Source organism: Carlito syrichta, unplaced genomic scaffold (assembly GCF_000164805.1).
Source record: "Carlito syrichta isolate Samal-C Ts95f unplaced genomic scaffold, Tarsius_syrichta-2.0.1 Scaffold311489, whole genome shotgun sequence".
Taxonomy (NCBI): domain Eukaryota; kingdom Metazoa; phylum Chordata; class Mammalia; order Primates; family Tarsiidae; genus Carlito; species Carlito syrichta.
This window is the reverse complement of record NW_007255585.1, coordinates 273,931-292,469: the sequence shown is the minus strand read 5'-3', so window position 1 is coordinate 292,469 and position 18,539 is coordinate 273,931. Positions and strand designations below refer to the sequence as shown.

Sequence of the window (18,539 nt, the reverse complement as noted above, 5' to 3'; positions counted from 1 at the left end):
AAAAGAAGGTTGGGAACATAGCTATGAAAAGTCTGTTAGCTTTTGTGAATTTTATTTTCTTTTACCCTTGGTTCAGAGCTTACCATTGTGAATTTTATTTTCTTTTAACCTTGGTTCAGAACTTACCATTCATGCCGATAGGCATGTCTTTCCTACCTTGTATCTTTTTATAACCAGATATTTTTAATTAAAGCATATCATACATACAAAAAATTTTAAAATCTCAAGCCTGCAACCCAACAAATTAATCAGAGCATTATTATTTTTGGTGTTATTTCAATGCTGGAATGTGGACAAAGAGGTGTCTAGCTCATTCTGTATCAACTAAATGTCCTAGTAAAGATCAGCCTATTACACCTTTCACTCTAAAAACACAACTGTATGATCAGCTGATTTGAGGTATCATTGTTTGTAAAATTAAGATAGATGTACTGGATAAAAAGGTATAAAGTCAAGAAGGTTCACACTTTGCAAGTGCTATCCTTGCCAGCCCTGTGCCTAGGTCAGCTTAGGTTCCCTCCCTTGTGTTGTATTGTAATCAATCATTTTTTTCTCCATATACCTTGGTTGGCCACTCTCCTTAAGGACAGGTGGGAATTTGTATTCATCTTTGTTATCCCCTGTGCTTAGTGCAATGTCTGAGCTTGTCTTGATGGAGAAATGGACAGGTGTATTATCGTTTTTGAACAATTTATTAAGTACTGTGAGCAAGCCCCATAACCAACCATCTTTAAGGTTTGGGGAATTATCTGGAGTCCAGATGAGTGGGACGGGGGAGTCTTAGTTCCTGGAGAAGCCTCAGTCCTTCAGAAATAGGATGTGTAGCCTCTTATACGGGTGGTCTGCATTTTAAACAAGATGTCTTACTTACACAGCTACTTTTTACCTTCCATTTTAAAATGCTCCTAATATTTTTTGAGTTGTGAACTCCTTTGGCTTTCTGGTAAGACTGTGGACCTCTTCTCAGAATATTGTTTTTAAATGCATTATACAAAATACATAGACTTACAAAAGAAGATTTACCAATAATGTGAAAATAAATTAACAAAATAGTTTTAATTCTTAAAGAGTAATATGTATGTTTCATTATTACCACATCAAATAAAAGTCTACTTATAGTATAAATACCATTATTTCAAAGTAATGAAGAACATAAATGATATTACAGGATATCTGAACTATCTGTAGTGTGATATAAAGATGTCTGTATTTCTGTCGATGATGAAATACCAGGTATTGCTAATGCCTGGTTTGTTACCTACATTTATAATTGAGGACACTGCTAAATTTCAAAGACTAGTGAACATAAAGAGATACATTTTACCATCAAGTTTACAAATACCTTGAATCTATTCATGGTTCCTTGGTTTCTGAAGTTCAAGTTAAGAACACTTGATACAGGAGTATATATTAAATGATTAAAAAGGAAAATAAAATTAGTAAGACAAGATAAATGAAAATATATTAATATACATTTAAAAAGTAAAGTAGAGGGGGGCCATTGCCTTGCTAGAGTCTGGTGTGGCCATGTACTCTTTGAGCCATGGCTGTCGCCATGCTTCCTGGCTTTGGTCCCCCTCCCCCACCTTGGGGAGGTGAATCTTCTCTCTTCCTTCTCTTTCTCTCTCTACTTTACTCTTAAATAACTTTTCTTTCTTAAAAAAAAAAAAGTAAAGTAGAAGTGAAGAATCCATTGTCATAGTTAGAAGTAAAAAACAACAAAACACCTCCTACTCCTAATGGCCATGGAAGGCCTGGTGTCTAAAAATTCATTTTCCTAATGATGAGTCACTTGAAATAAAGGGGAAGAAGAGAGACTTACATCTTGGGAAACTCTTTCCAGAGAGATCCCTTCATCAGTAGCAGTCCTTGCCAAACCTCCACCTCTTTTTTTTGCGGCTTGACTTAAGTTTTCCTTTCCCTGTTATAGTGTAGTATGGAAGGAGATCTACTTTACTTCATGTCTTGACTTTGAATTTATGCAGAATAAAGAATTTGACCCTGGTTTCCCCATCAAAACATGAATAAAATAATGATTTTGTGCAAATCATAATTAAATGAGCTAAGGTACAGTAAATCACAGTTACACTGAAAAGTACGATACAAATGCAAACTCTGTTTCCCAAGTCACATCACAAGTGATTCTGACTTATACCAACTTTCTGAACCTTTGAGTGAGGTTTATTCCTCTTTACAATAATGGGAATGCCAGAAAGGTAGAATAACATCACATCATATCTTGCTACTTTTAGAGTAGAAACACTTTTACATATAAATGGAAAAAAAATTTTTTTTTTTTTTGAGTTGGAGTCTCACTCTGTCACCCAGACTGGAGTGCCGTGACCGCTCCCGGCCACCACAGCCTCGACCTGCTGGGCTCCGGCGATCCTTCCGCCTCAGCCTTTCGAGTAGCTGGAACTACAGGCACGCGCTACCATGCCCGATTTATTGTAGAGATGAGGTCTCGCCCACCCAGGCGGGTCTCGAACACGCGGGCTCAGGCAATCCACTCACCTCAGCCTCCTAAAGGCACAGGATTACAGGCTGAGCCACCGAGCCCGGCCGGAAAAATTTTTATTAGAACATAAGACATCTTTCTTAGGAAGGATGACTTTTTTGCCCATTATATACCTAATTTACCACTATCTCTTCTACGTATTAACTGAAATAATGATCATATACTATTTCAAGTCCCATAAATACCAAGATATGTGAAGAAAGACAACTTTTCAAAAACAATCTCCATCTGTAGGCTATAATGAAATATGTGATAGAAAGTAAGTAGCTGTTTAATTCACATTTTTAGTTATTTCAAATCTTCCCATCATGTTTGCATTCTTTTTAAAGCCTAAATAAATTTGGTTTAATATACAATAATAATTCCTATCTTTGTTTAATTTATTTCAGTGATAACTATTTGTAACTACTTTTTAAATCATTTTTAATAATGAAGTTTACTGTATGTTCTCTACATAACATCTATAATTCTTACAACTTGATAAAGTAGGCATTATCATTCCTTATAAGGTAGGTATTGTTATTCATTGCAGAGGAATCCAGGCATTTGCCTGGCTATCAAACAACCAATAGCCAGAGGAGCCCAAATTTCAAATCCAGCGCCTTTTCACCATAAAACAAATTGTCATTATAACTGGAGAAGGAAATGTAGTGACTTCCCACTGTGTGATCTGGGTGCTTTCCCATACCTTATCTCATTGGCCTCGCTCACTGTGTGCTAAGAATTGTCACCCCATTTCATAGATGAGCAAAATGAAGCACTGAAAGTTTAAGGGACTAGCCAGACACAAAGTGAGTTGAAACCAGGTCCACCAGCTTCTCACCACTCCATATTGCCTGATGAAAGGAGCAGAGAAAGACAGACACTGATCAAAAAATATATACATAATTGCAGTTTTGTAGCATTTTGCAAAATTATTAATGTGAGATAGCCAGGTGAGGTGGGGCATGCCTGTAGTCCCAGCTACTCGGGAGGCTGAGGTGGGAGGATCACTTGAGCTCAGGAGTTCCGGGCTTCAGTGAGCTATGATCACACCACTACACTCCAGTCTGGGTGACAGAGAAAGACCCCGTCTCTAAAAATAAATAAATAAAAGAAATGTGGGACCATAGGGAAGACAATTTAAAAAATTTAACCCTCCTGAACTGTTTCCTGAGTATAAGAAATTTTTTAATCATATGACCTTTGTTTATTGAATCTGTCCTACTCATATTTTGTCTGTGAGACTGTATGAAATGGATATTAAGCACTTAACTCCGGGTGTTATATGTTAAATGCAGCACTATACATGGAATTTCCTTCTTAAAATGGTTATCTTTTTCCATACTATGTTTGCAAATAAAGTGCATCCATTTATAAACTCTTTAGACTATTCTGAATTTTAAAAATATTTGTAGAGATAGTGTTTTTTCCTTATTTCCTTCAAATTAGTCATATGATTTAAAACAGCTTTTTCTAAAGTACACAAAGATATTTGTTCAATGTATTGGGCTGAGAAAAACTTTATTATTCTACTAATATTTAATATCCATTCATTTAACAGATCTACATTGAGCACCAGCTACATGCCAGGCATGCCCCTAAGTGCTAGGACCTTTGAATGTGAAATACTCAACCTGTCTAATGTTTAACACTGTGTTTTCATAGGAAAAAAAAGGAATTGTAAAAAACACATGCGGGAATAAATCATTTATGAAGTCTCAGTAATTTAAAGTGGTTGAAAATGGATTTAAAGGCTGTTTATTCTCGTTTATTCTAAAGGTTGGAGATAATTTTTATTGGATATTAAAATGCAGTTTTTAAGAAGCTATGTCACTTTTTAATGCAAGAACCGTTTAATGAAAATATAACATCTATTTTAAGTGTGACATCTACAAGCTCTGCTCTTTTAAAATGAAAGTTTAAATGTTGGATTAAATGTTCACTTAGAACAATGTTAAGTGGATCTTTTTAAATGCAGATTAAATATGATCGTCATAAGATTTATGTTACATAATTATGATCTTTTTAAAGTTATTTTTCTAAAATTAGTTTCTTAACTGCCTCCTAATAGCTAAGTTTTATGTAAGAATTAATAGAATAAAGCATAATGCTCTTAGATTACTTTAAGAAAATTAATTTAAGAAACAACTTTTATGAAAAAAGTAGTAGCTCTGCTTTCACTCAATGAGAATTTATTCATGTCACGTCACTTCACCAGCCATATTCTTTTTTCCATTTAAGTGGTAATTTAGTTTTCATTTGTGGTATTTAGAAGGCAAGGGTATAAGGAGCTTTCTGAGATGCATGTATTGTTGCTTTGCACCACTTGAAAAACTCAGCTTTGAGCTTTGCCAGCTCCCAGGTGGTCATAGAGCCCCAGCAGTATACCAGGCCTGTGAGGGGACTAAGTGAGAATGGTGAGGACTAGAATCTGCCCTCACACACTTGTTTTCAAAAAGATGCTTGAAATAAGTACAGAGAGGACCACTATACAAGTGAGAATATCATAAGTGACTTGAAAAAGACTCCCAGAAAAGTATTGCCTGGTTTTAGAGGGAAAAGGTAAAATATTTTTTTAAATCAGTTTTCTGTAACAGTAAATTTTCTGCATTAAAAAAATAAGAGAACAGCCTTTGAATGTGTAGAAATGTATTAACAAGAGGACAGTCATAACTAGTGTACTTTGCTCCATTACCCTTTCGTCTGTAGTATTTTAGTATCTTCCAGAATAGCAGTTTTACTCTTTTTTTCTAATCTTTAAGTTTTTACCTTACAGTGTGATGGGCAGTATATTCCTCTCCCCAGTTTGCAAGGCATTGCAGTATTGAACATCCCCAGCTATGCCGGAGGAACTAACTTCTGGGGTGGAACCAAAGAGGACGATGTAAGTAGCATAAGGGGAGTAGACAGTCTGTTTCCCCAAAAGAAAATTATAATTACTAGGATAATGTTTTCTTTTAAGTTTGCTTTGTAATAGTAAGTTAATTTCATGTCAGAATATTTTACATTGAGAAGGGAGGCAGGGCATAGATTTGATTAAGATTTTATTTGAATATTCTCTTGTGGACATACTCTACTCTCATGTTGAATACATAGGTATGCATACCTTGGGATGTATCAAACAATTTTTTTGATGAACACTAATGAAGCTACTTTTGGAAAGTAGATTTAAGAAATAAAGAAGGGAAGTTGTTACTTTTTTATTTCATACACATGTTAGTTTTCTGTTGCTGCTGTAACAACACAAACTTAGCAACTTGGCACGCATTTATCATCTGCAGTTCTATGTGGTAGGGATCTAACACGGTCTCACTGCACTGAAATCAAGGTGTCAGCTGGCTGTTTCCTTCTGGGACTCTAGAGAATCCATCTTCTTGCCCTTCCAGCTTTGAGAGGCTGCCACATTACTCTCTCTTCATTTTCAAAGCCAACAAAGACAGGTTGCCTCCTTCTTGTGTTGCTTCACCTCTTCTGCTTCCTCTTCCACCTCTAATGATCCCTGTGATTACATTGTGGCCACTTAGATCATCCAGGTAATCTCCTCATCCTAAGGTTCTTAATTTAATCATATTTGCAAAACTCCTTTTTTCATGTAAGGTATCATACTCACAGGTTCCAGAAATTAGGACAGGAGCATTTTTGGGATGGAGAGAGAGCATTATTCTGCCTATCATTATACCTTTCAGTACTTTGAATTTCCTAAACTGATGTGTATATTGTTATTTTTTTGTTTTAGAACTATCAAGAGGGTTCATTTGGCTAACGAGGTTTAGGGCTATTTTTGTTTTCTTTTTATACTTTGCCATACTAAAAAAGAAAAAACACAGCCTCACAAATGTAATTGTTCTGAAAAAAATGAGGAAAAGAGGGCACAATTATTAAAGTATATTATTAAAGTATATATAGCAGTAAAAATGAGAAGTGAAAATGAGAAGTAAAAATGAGAAGTGTTGTCACAATCTTTATTTGAAGAGTCAAAATCATTGATTTGAGCTTATAATATAATGATATTACCAATTTTCCCAAGGCTCTTAAATGGACAGGTGGGGATTAAAGTATAAGATAAATTGTAAAATCTTGGTATTTTATATGACATGAATATCTTCCAATCCTATTGGAGTATAAAAACTTACACTAACAGTCAACATTTTGTTGTCAACCTGTCACTGTTCTTAAATTTTTTGAAGGGGAGAAGTCAATGAGATTAACATATTAAAGCTGACATTTTTTGAACACCTACTGTGTAGTCAACAATGTTCTAAGAGAGTCACATTCATTATTTAACATCCACCTTTTTTCTAAAGCCCACTTTTAAAATCTGAATTTCACCACTGAAGAAACTGAGGCAATGTTTCCATAGTTAGCAGTAGCAGAGATAGAATTTAAGCCTAGGCAATCTGACAACAAAAATGATAAAATATCATCAATGTTAGCAAATTTATGTCTTGGTGTTCCCAGTAGAAGTTTTAATTAGGATACTACTTTATACTGAATTTTTTTCAAAGCCATATTATTTATGGTATAGCAAAAGAGAATAAAAAGGACCAATATAGCCTAAACCTAAAATTTTAGAGTAAGTTAATTTTGTGAAAATATATCTAATGTAAAGGTAAAATAAGCCTACATAATTTTTATCCTCTGAGGTTTTAGTTTCCATATTCTTAAGAGCCCTAAAAATTTGTATCAAAATATAAAGCACATATGCATATTGCTTATAACACCTCAAAAGATTGCCCTTAGAACATACCAAGTGAACTAGGTCATAATGTGCATGTTTAACAGCTTTAAACTTATGAAACTATATTACCTGTCAGGTTTTGTAGACTTCCAAAATTGCATGCATCATCTTATCAATATATGTGAATTATGTATGGACAGATACTTAACACATTTTACACCAAGATGAATTATTTAGAAATATATTCGTTTACTCCAAAGAGTGCTTTAAGGGGTAGGAGTATTATATCCATTTGTTTGAAAATCTTCTTTAAATGATGTCTGTTCATTTTAAGCCATCTTCAGAGGGTTTTTTTTCTTGGATTATCATTTTCTAATAATATTTATTTACTGATCTGAGATACATATATATAGCAGAGTTTATATTACTTGATGCACCAGTTCTTCTAAACCTTCAGTTAGTTGTTCCTTTCAGATATTTGCTGCACCATCATTTGATGACAAGATCCTAGAAGTTGTTGCGATATTTGATAGCGTGCAGATGGCAGTTTCAAGGGTGATTAAACTGCAGCATCATCGAATAGCCCAGGTTGGTTTCTCAAATCAACCCTGACTGCACTCCCTTGAGCCACAGAGGGTTGGGGAAAGCTATTCCAAATGATTCCTTCACTGCGTATTTATCTTTGAAATGTTGACTTTCTTGCCATAATGTTAGTTGTTACCATGTCATTTTAAGTGGCTAAGCATAGCATGCCATTCCAGAATAGACTAATACTCAAGCCTGAATGCAGATTGGCAATTTCTCAGGATGATTTACACTCTAAAATAAATGTTTTGTTTTATTTCAGTGCCGTACAGTAAAAATCACTATATTTGGAGATGAGGGAGTCCCAGTGCAGGTGGATGGCGAAGCATGGGTTCAGCCTCCAGGGATTATCAAAATTGTGCACAAAAACAGAGCTCAGATGCTAACAAGGGACAGAGTACGTAACAGAGAACATTCTTCTAGAATTCTATCAAGTTTTTTAAAAGCCTGAAATTGTTATGAGAAAATAGAAAATAAGGAAATGGTTTAAATTGCCTCAAATCTAACTTGTTCATATGTAAAACTAAAATAACCTAAGGATTAGGTTATTTTAGTTTTACATATGAACAAGTTTTTTGAAAATTAAGACTTCATTTTCTAGAGCAATTTCGGTTTACAGAAAAATGGTGTAGAAAGTAAGGAGTATTCTAATTAAATTAAATTCCCACACACATCCTTTTCACTCTTCCCTACACACATAAATTCCCCTATTATGAACATTGTGCATTAATATGACACATTTGTTACAACTGATGAGCCAATATTGGTACGTTATTATTAACTGAAGTCCATGGTTGTCATTACTCTTTGAATTGCACATCTGTGGGTTTGGATGTACAATCATTTGTATTTGTGTCCACCATTATAGTATCATACAGAATTGTTTCACTGCCCTAAAAATTCCCTGTACTCTACCTGTTCATCCTTCTGTCCCTTACTCCTGGCCCCGGCAATGCAATCACTGATCTTTTTACTGTCTTCATAGTTTTGCCTTTCCCAAAATATCTATTTTTAATTCAGGCCAGCCTTGAACAAATATGACTGCCAATAGTCCTCTCATCTAATATATATAAAATAGTAATGATTAAAACACAAATTGAAGAAATAGTAAAGCATGTAACACAAAAGCTTTTTTTTAACTTTCCAATGATATATTTATCATCGCCGACTACACTACTTTTTTATTGAAAGGCACTGGAAAACTTTAAAATGCCTTTTTTATACTTGGGATTTATTTAATGAGGCTTTAGATGAGAGAAAAAGCCATCATCATTTTATTCAAGTACACATTTACGTGGGCCTCAGAGTTCTAAACTAACAATTTGTTGCAATATTGATTTTAAATAGGCCTTTGAGAGCACTCTGAAATCTTGGGAAGACAAGCAGAAGTGTGATTCTGGTAAACCAGTTCTCCGAACCCATTTGTACATCCATCACGCCATTGACTTGGCAACAGAAGAGGTGTCGCAGATGCAGCTATGCTCCCAGGCTGCAGAGGAGCTCATTACTAGGTATGGGGGCTCTGCTGGTTTTCAGACTATGACAACTCTGGTCTCAGACAGTTTTTTTTTCCCCCCAATCTGGTGGGGTTTTTTTGTTTGTTTGTTTGTTTGTTTTGAGTTGGGATCTCTCTGTTCTAGTCTGGAGTGCAATGGCATTATCACCACAGCCTTGACCTCCTGGGCTCAGGTGATTCTTCTGTCTCAGCCTCCAGAGTAGCTGGGACTATAGGTGCACACCACCACTCCCACCTAATTTTTTGATTTTTTTTTTATAGAGACGAGGTTTCACTATGTAGCCCAGGTTAGTCTAAAACTCCTGGGCTCAAGCAATCCACCTGCCTCAGCCTCCCAAAGTGCTGGAATTACAAGCATGAGCCTTGTTTTTTAATTTCTACACATTGTTTTCATAGTTTTTGGTATCAAAAAGAGATGCAAGTCATGCATGGTGGCTCACACCTGTAATCCCAGCCCTTTGGGAAGCAGAGGCGAGAGGATTGCCTGAGTCCAGGGGTTCAAAACTAGCCTGGGCAACTTAGTGAGACCTTGTCTCTACAATAAATAAAAAAATGGGCTGGGCGTGGTAGCATGTGCCTGTGGTTCCAGCTTCTTGGAAGGCTGAGGTAGAAGGATCACCTGAGCCCAGCAGGTTGAGGCTGTGGGGGGCTGTGAGCATGCCACTGCACTCCAGCCTGGGTGACAGGGTGAGATTCCAACTCAAAAAAAGAGATGCAATTACATTCAAGAAAATGTAAGAGAAAAGATACACACTCCCTACTGCTGGACCAACATTCAGAATTATAATCAAGTGTTATAGCTGCACAAGATTGGATAGATCAGAAGAAAGGGAAGAGAAAACATTTACTCAACTTAATCCACACAACTGCATTATTATGCATCTCAGTTTCTTATCTACAGGGATATCATAATAGTTTTAAGGTAAATCCATCTCTTTTAGAAACCACAAACAAATTCTATGGCCTGTGATTTACAGTGTTTTTTTGTTTGTTTGTTAGTTTTGAATTGGGGTCTCACTCTGTCACTCAGGCTGGACTGTAGTGGCATGATCATGGCTCACAGCAGCCTCAACCTCCTGGCCTCAAATGATCCTTGCACTTTATAGTGTTTTCTTGAAACCAAAATACACTTCCCATGTTGTCCCGTGAAACAACCAAATAATTTTATTGCATAAAGGAAGTGAAGATTTGCCAGACTTGCTTCTGGACAACCTAGTCTGGTTCTCTCATATATTTTTAAATTTTTCAAAAGATGAAAATCATGTTCACTTGTCTGTTTTCAGAATTTATTTACTGATTATTCAAACATATTCCATTTTTGAGCCTCTTCTTTGGCCAAGCACCATTTTAGGGTGAGGAAAGATGTCTATGTTATGACCCTTTTGAGTTTGCTCATAGGTTAGTATGAGAGAGAAGTATAGCAAAATTGCTGTCACAAGGCACAGTAGTCTCTGTGTATGCACAGAGAAGGCCAGAGGCAGTAAGGGAGGGAAGCCTGAAAGAAGTGACCTTTTAGTCTAGTCTGGAGGGAAGAGTAGGAGAAGGAACAATCTAAGCATAGAGACCAAACTGGGCAGAGGCCTAGCAGAGTATGCGTGTTACTTTCAGGAAATTTCAGAGAGTTTGGGGTGACTAACAGGTTGGCATAGTATATGCAAGAATGTGGGAAATGTGTACAGAGAGGTGAGGAGAAGTCAAGTCTTTATCAGATGGTTCTGGAAGTAGTGTGGAAGATTTATTTGAAGGACAGCAAAGCTGGGGCAGGATGAGCACAGATGATGTTGTAAGAATGATCTGGCTTTTAAAAAAATGATGATTAATGCAATAGAGATGGAAAGGAGAAGAGAGATTTGACATGTGGGCATGAAATAGGAGACAGGATGACCTTAGGTTCTAGTGAGTGGCTGGATGGATTGTGGTGCCTTTGATGGAGCCAGTAGATTCAGGAAGAGGAGCACATATGTGAGGGAAAATAGTGGGTTCCTTGTAGGACTTTAGAATTTAAATTCCACTAGGAATATCTAGAAGATTCAGTAGGCAGTTGGAAATGTTGATCTGAAGTTGATTTTCCCTTTCTTTGAAAAGTAGAATAGCATATACCCATCTGTATTCTGATAAATAGCCTTTTATTCAAAGTTATTGATAACTTTGCTGAGGTGACATTTGCAAGTTCCTTTGTGCCGTAGATATCAATTGCATGATCCTTAGAAATTAACTCTTTTCGTTTACTCTTGATTCAACTTTATAGGGTTTCTGCCCCTTTTCTCGTTCTAGTCTTTCCACATAGAAGCTCGTTCTTCATTAAGATGACAGAAGCAAAAAGCATTTGAATAATTTTGCCTTCTTCCTCATCTGCAAACTTTACGCCATTTTTCTAGCAATTGGAGGAAATTCTCCTCCTTTCTCTTCTTTGGCCGTGTGCTGTCCAGGAGTTTATCTCACCAGGACTTTTCTTAGAGGTTCAGATACCAGAGGAGTGTGGCACAACAGGCTTTGGAGTTGGATAGTCATGCATTCAAATCCTGGTTCTGCCACAGATTATCTTTATATACATTCCTAATCTCTCTGCGCCTCAATGTCTTGGTGTACAACATGGAGAAAATTAAGCATAGTGACTTTTTTTTTTTTGAGTGGGAGTCTTACTCTGTTGTCCAGGCAAGTGTGCAGTGGCACGATCACAGCCACTGCAGCCTTGACCTCCTGGGCTCAGGCGATCCTTCCACCTCAGCCTTCCAAGTAGCCAGAACTTAAAGATGCGTGTTGCCATGCCTGGATAATTTTTTTTATTTTTATTGTAGAGATGAGGTCTTGCCAGATTGCCCAGGCTTGTCTCAAATCCCTGGGCTCAGGCATTCCTCTCACCTTTGCCTCCCAAGGTGCTGGGATTTCAGGCATGAGCCACCATGCACACTTACAGCTACCTTTTGAAGCTGTGACTATTAAATTGGATAATGCTTATAAATCACTTAACATATGGAGGATAAATATGGCAATACGCTTCCTCAATCTGCTGTATTTGAAGTTTCGATGTATGAAAGACATGCTTCTAGTCTTTTTATTTGTGACTTCTCTCACTTTCCAGTGATACTGAAAAATGAAATATTACTGTATTTTGTTTAATCTGTCTTCCTCTGATTCTAAGCTTTAACTTTTTATATAAAGATTGTTAACGTAATATTCTTCGTTGCAATGGGGTTTGAATTTGTAGATCTACCCTGTGCCATTCATAATTGAGCAGCCATTTAGAAAATTGTTTTCTTAGTAATCGTTATATTTTTAGGTGTTTTATCATACTGCTTTTATACTTAAAAAAATAATCAGCAGCACTCAAAAAAGTTTTTTTGCTTCATTTTTGCTGCTAGGATTTGTGACGCAGCCACAATCCACTGTCTTTTGGAGCAAGAACTGGCCCATGCTGTGAATGCATGCTCCCATGCCCTGAATAAAGCCAACCCAAGGTGCCCGGAGGTGAGGATCTCATGGTAAATTCTCATTCCACAGATTCTTTTGGTGTTAACACATGTATTTTAATACAGTAAAATATGTCATACCCTGTGAGAGTTGTATTAGTTTATATGAGTCTCTATCAGAAGCTTATGGTAAATTTGTGGCCAAATTTTTCTTCATTTCCCTTTTCCTGCCATTTTTCAATTCCTGCTCTTAAATTCTCTCCATATTTTTCTTTTCTTTTTCACTTTCAGTCACTTGTCATCTTCCTTCAGTTCTTCTTTTAACTGCTGCCATCATTTCTTGCTCCTTCTTTCACCTTCTCTCCTGACCTAGCTATCATCAGTGTTTTTTGTTAGAGATGTTTTAAGTTGTGCACTAACATTATTTTTCTTTTATTAAATTGGAAATTGATACTTATATAAAAATTTTTAATGTAAGAGTTAATAATAGGATGGATAGACTATAGCTCTCTTGAAATGTGATACATGGTATAATGCTATAGTATAGAGAAAGCTGATAGCATTATTTTATTCTTGTAATTACTCAATTGAAGCTACTTAAATTAATATACAAGTAAGTATATTATTATCAAGATTACAGTCTAAAAAGCAGTGTGATTGGAGCTACAGAGAGTAAAAATCAGTAGCTGGAACTATAATCAAATAATACCCTTTTAAAATTTTTTTTGACTTCACTTTTTTTTGGGAATATGTATCTAGCATGTATAAGGGGGATCCAAAAACTTGGAATTTATTTATAAAAAGTTGTGTATTTATTCTTACATGTTTAAACTTCAGTCACCCTCAAAGTTCTCTAGTTGTGATGCAATACACCTATCAAGATGCTTTTTTTACTGCTCAAAACAGTTTTTGGACTTGTCAATTTGGATACCTTTTAGTGCTCTGCTGTTTTTTGTTTCACCTCTTTGACATCAGCAAAACATTTTCCTGTGATGACTTTTCATCCAAGGAAACAAAAAAAGTCACTCAGAGTGAGATCCATTGAATAGGGAGGGTGGGGCACAGAGGTTATTCCTTTTTGGTTGAAAACTGCTGGTGTGTACTTGTAAATCACCCATCATGAAATGGCCAAATATGTTGAAAGAGTCTCCAAAAACATTTTACACAGTCAAACATAGCCTCTCACAACAACACTTGCTTGTACACTGATGCCTATGGGTTCCTAGAACACTTACCTAGTGGAGAAAACCTATACTGCAAGGGGACCACCCTCCAAAAAATAATTCCATTGTTTTTGAGGAGGTCCTCTCTCATACATATTTGTAGGTAGGAGATGTGATCTTGAGTGTATTCACTATAGTCAGTGCATTCTTTTGGTTCTGTGATACCATAATTAGAGGATACAATATGAATATGAAATTCTATAATTATGGATTTTGGTAGATTTAAAAAATGTATTTGTGCCATGAATTTACATTAAGAGAATAAAATTTAAAGTATTTACTGATGACGGAATCCCAGTTTAATACAGAATCACGTCTTTGATATTTTTCTTTTTTAGAGTCTTACGAGAGACACTGCCACTGAAATTGCCATCAATGTGAAGGCACTATATAATGAAACGGAATCTTTACTAGTTGGCAGAGTTCCTTTGGTAAGGAAGGGAAATGATTGCTAACATAAGAATGTTGAAATACATACCTTCTTTAGGGAACATGAACTCAGCAGATTCTAAGGCGGAAACCACCTTCTGACCTTCATACTTAAAGATTCCTTTTTACTTAGCTTTTGTCTTCAAGAGAACACGTGGCTGAAGTTGGGAGTCATGATTCAGGCTAGAAGCAGAGATTTCCCTTCACAAATGCCATTATGTTTTTGTGCAGTCTTACTCAGGTTTTTTGTTGTTTTTTTTTTTTTTGAGTTGGAGTCTCACTCTGTCACTCAGGTTGGAGTGCCGTGGCACACTCACGGCCACCCCAGTGTCGACCTACTGGACTCCGGCAATCTTTCCACCTCAGCCTTCCAAGTAGCTGGAATTACAGGCATGCGCTACCATGCCTGGCTAATTTTGTATTTATTGTAGAGTTGAGAACTTGCCGAGTTGCTTGGGCTGGTCTTGAACCCGTGGGCTCAGACAATCCACTTGCCTCAGCCTCCCAAAGTGCTGGGGTTACAGGCTGAGCCACCAAGCCCGGCCTCTACTCAGGTTTTGTTCCCTGAATTGACAATTGAAATATGATTAGTATGACCCTCCTGATTTGCTTAAAAGAGGACACTATCTAGATGCAGTGTTTCAAGAACTAAATTTCAAGAACTCTTTCGAGTTTAATTCGTATTGGTTATGGAAATCTAGTTTAGGCCGCATCTGAATCTGATCACGGTTTGTAAACTTCAGACATCAATGCTAGAAGTCCATGGATGTCCTGTTCGGTTAGCCCCAAAGCTTTCTTTATTAAGAGCTCACCGTTTCTAGCATCTTGCATTTTGTCGCCACCTAGAGTTCGATTGTAGCTTCTTCGCACATGCTGTTGTCCCTGCCTAGAGGGCTGATGCATTTGCTATTTTTTAATTCCTTGTAACAATTCTGATTGATAGGAGGTGAGCTGAAAACTTCTTTTGACAGAACTTTACTCTCGTTTTGGCAAATATACACCTACATAAAAAAAAATGTTGAGTCAATATCTAGCACAATGGCTGAATGAATGGAAGGTGTATCCCACAGCCTAGCTATTAAGTGCCTGAGCTTGGAATTTCTGTGTGCCTGTGTTCCAGACAAACGCCACCTTTGGGACATCCTTTTCTCTGAAAAGAGAAGCTTAAAGGCTGCATCACAGCCATTGCTCTTCCCTACCTCCACAGGAAAATGAAACACAGCTTCCTTGGGAAAGGAGGTGGCTGCCACTACTATGGCTGTGAAAAAAAACTTAGAAAGTAACACTGGTGGTCTGTTTTGATAAAATAAATGGAGCCTTCCTCCTGGCTATTTTTGGCACTAATGCTGTTAACCAAAATCTTCCACTGTCTTCTTAAATAAGTCCTATAGGAATTCTAGTGACCTGTGATTTGCAAGGGTCCAGATTTTTCTATAGAGGATGTATATTTTTTGTGTTATTTGAACTACATTTAAGATAATTTCTGACAAGATCTAGAAGCATAGCTTGTTCTGTATTTCTTTTCTCTATACCAGAAGTAGCCACTGAGAGCTCCTTTGCGAACACTTCTCAATTGTATTATGTTAATATGGAAGGGCACCTCTCCCGCCCCTGTTTTTAATTCTCTCATTGTCAAATATGGATGTTTGTTTTAAAATGTGTAGAGTGAATTCTTTTATTTATTTTATTTTTTTATTTTTATTTTTTTAACTTTTAAAAAATTTTTACTGTAAAGATGTGAGGTACAATTCAGGGTTAGGTATACGAACATTGATCATGCGGGTACCCCTGGTGTAGAGTGAATTCTACCAGAGCCTTTATCAATAGGGATATCACAATAAAGAGTTGATTACATTTGAGAACAAGTAAAATTTACTCTTTATTTTACTTCTAGAGTGAATATGTTATAACCACTTAATCAATTTTATTGTTAAAAAATTAATATTCTTAGACTAAAAGGAAAATGGCAGATTTTTTACAACATGGTGGAGAATCTCCATATTTTTAGTAGCTATCAAAGTGGTGGATACCTTGAATAACAAGGGGAAACAAAAAAAATAATGTTCATAATAAATAACAGCAATATTTTCTCTGAACTTTGATTTCTAAAATTCTATGAACATACATACAGGAAATCTATAATTTTAAAGTAATTTATGAAAGTATCATTTAGCTGGAAGAGTCCTCAGAAATAATCTAGCCACACTGTGCTATTTCTGGAGGAGGAAACTAAGGCTCCTGAAATCAATTAGCCTCTTCTTGGTTACATAGTTAGTTGCTTATTTTACCATTATTAATGTATTAAACTTGTAAATGCATTTTAATAACTGTTTTGTGTTAATGTGGACAATGAGTGACCAGTTAAGTTCTCTTTAAAGTAGCCAAACCCTAATGCCAGATGACAAGCCGTTGAACTTTTCGTTTTGCCGTGACTTTTACAAGTTTTTCGGCACACATTTTTTCTGCAACTCCTGTTTTTTTTCTTAAACATAGTTTCTAAATTCTCGAGGAGATTTTTCCGTGGTTCTTTTCATGTGGCAAGTTTTTGAACAATTTAAAAAATATTTGTTATACAGTGACCTGTGTACATCAGAAGGACTTTAGGCACAAATAAAGTAGTATAATGAGATAGATTCTTGGAAGGAGGAAAGGAAAAGGCTTACATAGAAAAAACACCCAAAGCAATACTTTTTCTGTGACGTTAGTAAAATCACACTGACTGTACTATCATCTTTAGTAAGGATTAGACTACTTCTGTCCAGATTTTTAGAAATTAAATCATTATAAAACAATTTGTTATCTTTCAGATCTGTTCCTTAACTTAAAAGAATCCAACCTAATAGGAGGTAAGGATAGTCACTGTAAAAATACGATAATTCTGTTTGAGATTGGTCACTGTGTCTTGTTTTGTTTTGCTTTTTAATCTTCTGGTAAACAGCAGTTGGAGTCTCCACATGAGGAGCGGGTCTCCAATGCCTTACACTCCGTGGAGGTGGAGTTACAGAAATTGACAGAGATCCCTTGGCTTTATTACATCTTACACCCAAATGAGGAAGAGGTATGTAGAATTCAGCCTGTGTCTTCAGAAATGGAGACCTTATCACAGTAGACTTTGAACTCTTCTTTGAAAAAGAGATATTTAGGAAAAAGTAAGTTTTGAATATTACTTTCTTTCTTTTTTGAGTTGGAATCTTACTCTGTCGCCCAGGCTGGAGTGCAGTGGCATGCTCACGGCCACCCCAGCATTGACCTGCTGGGCTCCGGCGATCCTTTCACTTCAGCCTTCCCAGTAGCCGAACTACAGATACGTGCTACCATACCGGCTAATTTTTAAAAATTTATTATAGAGGCGAGGTCTCACTAAGTTGCCTGGGCTGGCCTTGAACCCGTGGGCTCAGGCAATCCACTCGCCTCAGCCTCCCAAAGTGCTGAGATTACAGGATGAGTCACTGAGCTCGGCCAAATACTACTTTCAAATGTTGTTGAACAAGTATGAAAAGGCATTTAGGTGAACAAAGGCACTTTATAGGAATTGATATATTTCAGTAGAATATCATGAAATTTCTTTGAAGAAGTTATCACTGTTCTGCACTGGTTAGTGTTTATAACTTATTCTTTTGTTGTGTCTATTGTTAGAGTGAATTTTGTTCTCTCAATATCCTGAAAAAATTATTTTCTCACTCTATTTGAACAGGAGCCTCCTATGGATTGCACCAAAAGAAACAGCAGAAGCACAGTATTTCGCATAGTGCCAAAATTTAAAAAGGACAAGGTTCAGAAGCAGAAGACAAGTTCACAGCCTGGTATGTAGTCCACATGGGAAGGGAGAGCCTAACATAATGGGAAAATAATATATTAAAGTGATTTCATTGAAGCGATGAAAACATTCTGGAGTTAAGTAGCGGTGAGCGTTGCACAGCATTATGAATGCACTAAATGTTATGGGCTTGTACACTTTAAAATAGTTAAAATGGTGACTTCTATTAATATGTTATTTGAATTTTACCATAAAAGAATCGTAGACCCCAAACATGTTGAAGTATCAGTAGGAATCAGTGCTAATGCTGCACACAGAGAATGAGTTGGTTGCGACTTCGCTTCTGCTGTGTTCAGTGGATGTCAGTATCTTTGTTCAAGTGACTTTTTCTCTTTCTTGACAGCAGTTCAAAGCATCAGTTTATCACTTGGTTTACATTGA

General features: G+C 36.5%; 1 protein-coding gene across 5 annotated transcripts in view; it reads left to right on the top strand.

Moving 5' to 3' along the window:
• Positions 1-18,539, top strand: part of DGKH (diacylglycerol kinase eta) — a 103,065-nt gene that overhangs the window by 77,031 nt on the left and 7,495 nt on the right. For all 5 annotated transcript variants that reach the window (XR_002482579.1, XM_008068716.2, XM_008068717.1 and 2 more), the window contains 8 exons: positions 5,277-5,384; positions 7,653-7,766; positions 8,026-8,160; positions 9,111-9,274; positions 12,642-12,747; positions 14,251-14,343; positions 17,280-17,399; positions 18,036-18,144. Coding sequence is in view for 4 of the 5 variants with exons in the window: in XM_008068716.2 (XP_008066907.1) it covers positions 5,277-5,384; positions 7,653-7,766; positions 8,026-8,160; positions 9,111-9,274; positions 12,642-12,747; positions 14,251-14,343; positions 17,280-17,399; positions 18,036-18,144 (949 nt within the window). In the remaining variant the exon portion in view is untranslated. The remainder of the gene's footprint in view (positions 1-5,276; positions 5,385-7,652; positions 7,767-8,025; positions 8,161-9,110; positions 9,275-12,641; positions 12,748-14,250; positions 14,344-17,279; positions 17,400-18,035; positions 18,145-18,539) is intronic.